At 32.1% G+C, this 8,808-nt stretch overlaps 1 protein-coding gene across 1 annotated transcript in view; it reads left to right on the forward strand.

The window, feature by feature from the left end:
- Shakb (shaking B) overlaps positions 1-8,196 on the forward strand; it is a 49,632-nt gene extending 41,436 nt beyond the window's left edge. Inside the window, exons 4-5 of the mRNA XM_064050232.1 lie at positions 7,283-7,622; positions 7,675-8,196. Of these exons, the coding sequence (XP_063906302.1) occupies positions 7,283-7,622; positions 7,675-7,873 (539 nt within the window). The 3' untranslated portion in view covers positions 7,874-8,196. The remainder of the gene's footprint in view (positions 1-7,282; positions 7,623-7,674) is intronic.
- Positions 8,197-8,808: the final 612 nt, after the last annotated feature.

Consider the following 8,808-nt stretch of genomic DNA (forward strand, 5'->3'; position numbering starts at 1 on the left):
ATGTCGGAAGAGTAAGCATGGACTCAGATGACGTTAAATTAGCAAGATTTATTTGTCAGAAGATTCCAGGAGCTCGAAAACTTAGCGTCACCAAGCTTACGACAAGAGGAAACACATATGCCTATTGCGTCGGTATTGATTTTGAATACAAGGATCGTCTTTTTGAAGCTAGTTTCTGGCCGAAGGGTATTGTAGTGCGTAGATTTAATTTTAGTTTCAATAAAAAAAGTATGCCTTCACTTAATAGTGATTCTAACAATATGACTCAAAGGAATAAGGTAACTGATACTTTTGATGTTAAAGAAAATGATGTAAATTTTCACCAAGGGGCGATACCGAAAATATACAAATGATGCGTGGTAAGAAGTTTTATCTTAATTTATTCTACATGAATATGCAATGTATAAGAAATAAAATATTAGAGTTAGAGGCATTTTTGAAAGATTCTCAACCTATAGAAATATTATGTTGTAGTGAACATTGGTTAAATGACCTTGAATGTAATGATATGCAAATAGAAAACTACTCGATTGTGTCTAAATTTTGTAGAGTTCTTAAAACACATGGCGGTGTGAGCATTTACGTTAGGAATTCTTGTAGGGATATTTTTATACCAATAGATTTAAGCAAGTACAGTAGAGAAATCCATTGTGAATTTGCAGGAGTAAAAATCTTAAATGTGGTTATTGTATGTTTATATCGATCACCTGATGGTGATCTGAATATTTTTATTGAGAATCTAAATCTAATGTTATCCTATGTAATAAAAAATAATAATATAATTTTGATTGGAGATTTCAATGTTAACTTTGATAATAGCAGAAATAGTCAAACACAGCTAGTGGTAAATTGCCTTTCATCATTTAATTTAATACAAACTATATTTCAACCAACGAGAGTTAATTCGAACTTAGACAATATGTTCACAAATATGCATAAAAATTGTTACGAGACAGTAGTGTTTGATCCAGTTATCTCTGACCATAGCGGTATATGTGTTACATTTTCTTTACAAGAAACTGCAAACTTGATAAAAGGCAAAGTATCATGCAGACCAGTCACAAAGGCTGGCATGTATAATTTATACAACTCAATTGAAAGGGCTGATTGGTCTTTCATTGATGATATATCTTTGAACTGTAATGTGAAATTTAGTAAGTTCCATAATATCTTAGTTATGACGGTTCAGAATTCCTTTCCCATAAAAACATTACCTTATAACAATTTAAACAGACCGAAAATACAATGGTTTAACAATAATCTTAAAAATATGCGAGAGAAGTTACATTTTTTAAAAGAACTTTATAATTTAAACCTAATATCAAAACAAGAATTCAATAGTTACAGAAATAAATACCGTTCTGAGTTGGCTAAAGCAAAAAAAACAGCGCATGATAATTTTATATTAAAAGCTGACAACAAACATAAAGCAGCATGGGATATCATTAAACCCCAGTCAGTACAATTACCACCCACAAATGATTTGACATCCAATGATTTTATAGATTATTTTACTAATGCTCCGGGAAACATTGTAAAAGACTTGCCTCAATCAAATTTTGATCCCTGTAATTATATGTCAGTTGTTAATACTTCTCAATTTAAGTTCAAGGAAATAACATTTAATGATCTCAGACAAATTATTTCTTTAATAAAAAATAGTAATAGTAAAGACGCCTATGATATAAATGGAAAAATGATAAAAGTTTTAACTAATGTAATCATAATTCCACTAACAAAGCTTATAAATCTATGCTTACGAGAATGTGTATATCCGGATGTTTTAAAACTCGGAAAAATAATTCCTGTTTTCAAAAAAGGTACGGATAATCTAAAAAATTATCGTCCAATATCCATAATTCCAACAATTAGTAAAATATTTGAAATAATTCTCAAAAATCAAATAAATAATTACTTTGAACAAAACATGTTATACTGTCATAATCAGTATGGATTTAGGAAGAACCACTCAACTACAATGGCAGTAAATAAAGTAGCGGAAATTGTGTTCAACGCATTTAGTAAGAAAGAACATGCCTATGCAATATGCCTTGATCTAACTAAAGCATTCGAATGTGTCGCACATGATTTACTGTTAAAAAAACTGGAACTTTATGGATTCGATAGTTCAAGTCTATTATTGTTAAAATCATATTTGACAAATCGGTACCAGTATGTAAATTATAAAAACGTAAACTCAACACGACAATTAATAAGATATGGTGTTCCTCAAGGTTCTGTCTTGGGTCCCATCCTATTCCTAATATTCATCAATGATTTACCAAGCAGTTCTTTCATGACGAACTTTATTTTGTTTGCAGACGACACGACACTAGCGGGTAGTAATCAGGATGTAAAGAAATTAATAAACGAAATTACTCAAGCAGAGAATGAAATCAATACTTGGTTCTTGTCCAATAAATTGTGTAGGAATGAGAGTAAGACTCAAAGACTATATTTTTCTTTACGAGAGCTGGATACTGTTGAGGAAACAATTAATATGCTAGGGATAATATTGGATAAAAAAATGACTTTTGAACAACATATTGTTAAGTTAAGCAAATCAGTATCAAAAAGAATCTACACACTTCGCAGGCTACGACTAGTTGTGTCTGAAAAAACATTAAGAGCAGCTTATTTTGGATATATTCATAACTGTTTATCATATGCAATTTTAGTATGGGGTCATTCTCATCATTTGTTAAAATTATTTGCTATACAAAGAAAATGTATTCGCATTATAGCCGGGTTAAATTATAGAGATGACTGTAGGGTATCATTTAAAAATTTATGTATTATGACACTACCATCAGTTTATATTTATGCTTGTCTTAGATATGTGAAAGCTAATCCAAATCAGTTTAGATCCCTGGACCATGAGCATCAAACAAGATATAAAGAATGGCTACAAACAGATTTTCAAAGATTAACGAGAACAAGAACAGCTCTACGGTATTATTGTATTACACTATTTAATGTACTTCCAGTGTCATTAAAAGAGTTACCTGAGAATGTATTTTGTAAAGTTGTCAAAGAATTATTAATTAATAACGTTTTCTATTCTACATCTGAGTTTATTAAATATAAGTTTACGGACATGTGAAACATTTTTTGTAATGATTATCACGAAATATATTATTATTATTATTATTATTATTATTATTATTATTATTCAGAATATAGTTCTTCTAGAATATTCACCAAGTTTTTCTTCGAGGACCTCCCACATTTTCTCTAAGCATGCCCTTCTAGAATTATTGTGGGAGTTGTCTTAATAAAAGTAAGATTCTTTAGATATTTATAGAATATTCCTAAAATAACCACTTCGAGAAATCAATACGGCTTTGGAAATATTCTAGAAAATTTTATGTAACTCTAGAAGTAACTGTTTCAAACGTTCAGGGTATTGTTCTGGAATGAAATGTTCCAAAATACTATATTCTTTCTTGAACAACGATTACGCTTTGAAGTTCAAATTTTGTTCTGTTCCTGCTTTCGCTTATAAAACTTCTAGATTATTGATTCTAGTTATTAAGCAGAATTTTTAGAATAGAACTTTTTAGAACCTTCTGTATACGTTTACAATGGATTCGTTTGCTTAAGATAATGATGGCGTCGTAGGCTAAATGTTCTAGAAGCACCTTATATTTTTCCAAAACTTAATCGAATATTCTAGAACCATCACAAAATTTCGTTAATTGTATTTTTGCAACTTTTTTTCTACAGTGCAGTAGCATATTGCTTCAAATCTGTCATTAGGAGTCTTCTAGAAAATTTTCGTACTCAGGTTCTCTCTCTTTTCTACCGTCTAAAATATAGTCCTTCTAGAAAATTTTCGATTTCGCATTGAGCGAGTTTTTTCGATCCTATTATTTAAACATATCCTTCTAGGATTTTGCTTGGGCGTTGGTCTTAACAGAGATAAATTTTTTTAGATATTCTAGAAAATTTGCTGCCTTTGAAATATTTTAGAAATTCGTAGAACTTTCTTCGTCGGGAATTGATTTAACTGTACAACTATATTCTGAAATAGAATGTTCCAAAAGACTATATTCTTACTTGTACAACGAGTATGCTTTGAAGTTGAAATTCAATACCTATTTCTGTTTCGGATTATAACTCTTCTAGAATATTGATTCTACTTTTTAAATAAAATTTTTTAGAATGGAACTTTTTATAACCTTCATTTGATTTATCTCGATTTTTTTCTCAGGTAGAAGTTTTCTAGACGTTATTTCGATTCCCAAATCCTCTAGAAGTTCCTATTTTTTTAATCAAATATTCTAGTACTTTGCGAAACTACAGTATAAGCGTCTTATTTTTTCTAAACTTCTGGTTTCCTTCTGAAAGGAATATTCTAGAACCCTGACAAAATTTCCTTATATGGACATTTTTGGAACTTTTTCCGTAATGCAGTAAAATTTCTGTAGTTCTTTATTACTAAATAGAATTTTTCTAGAGGATGCTTAAAGCTAGGTCAAGTGATTTTCTTATTTTTCAGTGTTTTCGCGAATTTTTGATAGCTTCTAGTCTTCTAGAATATTATCATTTTCACATTTTCCCTCTTCTAGCAGAATGAAGTAAAAGTTCGTTTAAAATTTCTCCATTCAAAATATAGTTCTTCTAGAATATTTTTGATCTCATATTCCATCTTCTCTAAGCATGCCCTTCTAGAATTATTTTGGGAGTTGTCTTAACAAAAGTAAGATCTTCTAGATATTTCTAGAATATAACCACTTCGAGAAATCAACACGAACGTTTATACGGCTTTGGAAATATTCTAGAAGTTCGTAGAGCGTCTTTCTTTGAAAATTTATATAACTCTAGAAGTAACTGTTCCAAATTTTCAGGGTAATATTCTGGAATGAAATGTTCCAAAAGACTATATTCTTTCCTGAACAATGGTTACGCTTTGAAGTTCAAAATCTATTACCTTTTCCTACTTTCGTTCATAAATCTTCTAGAATATTGACTCCAGTTTATAAGCAAAATTTTTAGAATAGAATTTTTTGGAATATTCTTCAGAATGGATTCTTTTGCTTAACAGAATTTATTTATCTTGATTTTTTCTGAAGCTGAAATTTTCCATGTGCTATTACAGTACTAAAATATTCTAGAAGCTCCTGCATTTTATCTTATATTTTCCCAATACTTAATCGCATATTCTAGAACTTTGCGAAACTGTATTATGTATCTTATTTTTCTAACCTTCCTGTTTTCTTCTGAATGGAATATTCTATCCTTTCTGAACAGAATTGCTCTATAATGTGCTTAAATCTAGGTCAACTGGTTTCTCTTATTTTTGACTATGTTTTCGTGAATTTTTGATAGCTTCTAGTTTATCATTAAAAGTCGTCTAGATTCTCCATGTTCTACTAGAATGAAGTAAAATTTCTTCTATTTCTTTATCCAATCAAAATATAGTTGTTCTAGAATATTTTAGATCTCATCTTTACCAAGTTTTTCTTCGAGACTATCCTACACCATTTTCTCTAAGCATGCCCTTCTAGAATTATCATAGGAGTTGTCTTAACACAGGTAAGATCTTCTAGATATTTCTAGAATATTCCTAAAATAATCGCTTCGAGAAATCTGAAAAATTATACGGCTTTGGAAATATTCTAGAAGTAAGTCTTTCAAACTTTCAGGGTAATGTTCTGGAATGAAATGTTCCAAAATACTGTATTTTTTCTTGAACAACGGTTACGCTTTGAAGTTCAACTTCTATTACCTATTCCTGCTTTCGTTTATAAATATTCTAGAATAATGATTCTAGGTTTTAAGCAACATTTTTAGAATAGAGCCTTTTAGGACCTTCTTCATATCTTCACAATGGATTCTATTGCTTAACACAATGCTGTCGTAATAGGCTATACGTTCTAAAAGCTCCTGTATTTGATCTTATATTTTCCCAAAACTTAATCGAATATTCTAGAACTTTGGCGAAACTGCATTAAGTGTCCTATTTTTCTAACCTTTCTGTTTCCTTCTGAATAGAATATTCTAGAACATTCACAAAATTTCGCCAATTTTACTTCTTTTGGAACTTGGAATAGAATTTCTCTAGAACGTCTTAAATCTAAGTAGGTTAACTGCCTTCTCTCATTTTTTCGTGAATTTTTTATCGCTTCTAGTCTCTCATTAGAAATGATCTAGAATATTGCCATGCTCAAGTTCTTTCTCTTCTACCAGAATGAGTTCGATTTTTGAATTCTGAATATAGCTCTTCTAGAATATTTTCGACTTTCTTCTATTTTCCCAAGTCTTAACGAATATTCTATAACTTTCTTTTTTTCTGAACGGGATATTCTAGAATCTTCACAAAATTTTGTTAACTGTAAATTTTCTTCATAGTGGTAGAATTTTTGTGGCTCTCCAGACTGAAGTCAAATTTCTTCTATTATTTTTTCCTTTCTAGAATTTTCTGGACTCTTGGTCCTAATAGAAATCTTTCTCTATAACACCATACACATTGAATATTTTCCATCCAGAACACCACTAAAGTTCATTATCAATATTTCTTCAATTTTGACTCAAGCTGAATTAATTTATTTATGAATTTGAACTTCCGAAATTTCAAAAATAACAGACGAGGAAATATCAACAAAAGCACACTTACAAAAATTGCTCAAGCGACTTAACACAGGCCACTTTTTGGAAAAAGTGCTGCAAAATATCGTTCGTCGACCGTTTCTGTCTCACGTTGAGGCGTGCATCAGACAAGGACGAGAGATCACGGTTTACAATTTATAACGTCTAGACAGGACATATTTTAGAAATCGTGTCATCTGTATAGTGATATTTCACGTTGTTCGGTGTTGAAAAACTATTGTTTGGAAGTTTAAGCCAACGATAATAATTGTTAGTATTTTAAACTGTTTTCGGAAGTTATTTTTATATTTGACAAGTTGATTGCTTCCAGGATTGTTTTACTTGTGGGTTAATGTTAAGTTCGATAACAATGCGTGAAAACATAAATAGAAGAGTTATAAAAATAAATATCATTTTAAAACGTATTAGGTTGCCTCAACCAGGAAGTTTTTAAACCGACAGACAGAGAAATAAAGTGGTAATTCTTAACGACTGACGAAAAATAGATTTGATTAATCAACAGGTTGTACATTTCCATCCGGTTTGTTGACTTCGTTCAATCTAAACATGTTTTCTTTAAAAACGTCCATAAACATCACACTCGGTCTATAAAAGTTATGGCTCCATTTTACATCGCGGCTAATCGAAAAAGATCAAAGAATAATCAGTATTAACACGAATTTTGTTTCAGGGCAAATGTTCCTGATGAACCGTTTCTTCGATGGTGCCTTCCTCATGTTCGGCTTCGACGTGATAGCATTTATTAACAGTGACCAAGAAGACCGGATCGACCCCATGATCGAGATCTTTCCTCGGATGACCAAGTGCACGTTCTACAAGTACGGTGTTTCCGGAGACTTGGAGAAGCACGACGCCATGTGTATTCTCCCCTTGAACGTGGTCAACGAGAAAATCTACATCTTCTTGTGGTTCTGGTTCATTATTCTGTCCGTTTTGACATTTTTTACGTTGATATACCGGATTGTGATTATTTTCTCGCCCAGGATGCGCGTCTACTTGCTGCGAATGAGGTACTTGTGGGTACTGTTTTTTTCGGTGTGTGGACAATCTGGCGTGTTTCAGGTACCGACTGGTCCGGAAAGACGCCATAGACCTCATCGTCCGACGCAGCAAAATGGGCGACTGGTTCCTCTTCTACATGCTAGGAGAGAACGTAGACTCGGTTATTTTTCGCGACGTCCTCCAAGAGCTGGCCAACAAGTTGGCCAGACACAACTTTCACCACATCCCCGGTTTTAAGGGGGAAATTCAAGAAGCATAGATGTTGGCCGTGCCTTAGCTGCCTCACTGCCGCCATACAGAAGATGTACGAGTGTTCTAGTCACTTCTAGTCTATAGTTGTAAGTCGAATAGTCTTTTCAAGACAGAGTCAGTATTGTCGCGGAGGAAGTCTTTCCTGCCTATGTCAAAGAAAACATTCCGAAGTTTCGAAGAGGAAATGAAGACAGTTTTGAATGACCGGTGGCTGCCGGCTTTTTTGAACTATTCGTGCATCTCTGTATTTTGGAAAATAGTCAATCTCGTTACGAAATGTTTATTTTTTATTAGTTCTGTGGACGATATACAATCTATTGTGTAATTGTTATTGTTATAAGTTATCGTATCTTTTGTATTTTTTAGAGAATAAAAGATTTTCTCATACGGTCATTCTATTTGTTGTTTGTTTTTGGATATGGCCTGAGGAAATTTGTTGAAAAGTTTTGCGTTACGCACGTGTCTGTTCGTATTTCACGTACATTTTTAATGCTTTGCCAACTTCGTTAATTTACGCTTGTTCAGAAACAGGTAGTTAAATGCCCACCAGTCGGAATCCGCTTGGGTCTACCCTCAGTTTTATTTATGACCGCAATTCACCCTAATCTCCTAGTGCTATTTAGAGTAGCCGGAAGCTTGAAACTTGTATTTCTACCATATTTATTCCATTATCTATTTTAGTTTTCTTTAATTACTTTTTCAAACTATTTATCTACTCACAGTTTGTCGTTTCTTTGTTGATTATTATCTGTTAAAAAATATACGAAGCAGGGTAAATAATACAAATTAAATTTTAGAAGAGTCTGAACGTGACCAACCTGAAAGACCTGAAGAATCTGAAAAATCGTTCTTCTTGTCTCTAAATTCCTGAAAATTTCTCACCCGGAAATCATATTTAAGTAGATTTTGATTTTTTCTATTATTTAAATTCAGCTGGGGAGC

This window comes from Zophobas morio, unplaced genomic scaffold, assembly GCF_036711695.1.
Source record: "Zophobas morio isolate AGI-343-1 ecotype UQ-CSIRO unplaced genomic scaffold, CSIRO_AGI_Zmor_V1 ptg000008l, whole genome shotgun sequence".
In the NCBI taxonomy this organism is placed as follows: Eukaryota; Metazoa; Arthropoda; class Insecta; order Coleoptera; family Tenebrionidae; genus Zophobas; species Zophobas morio.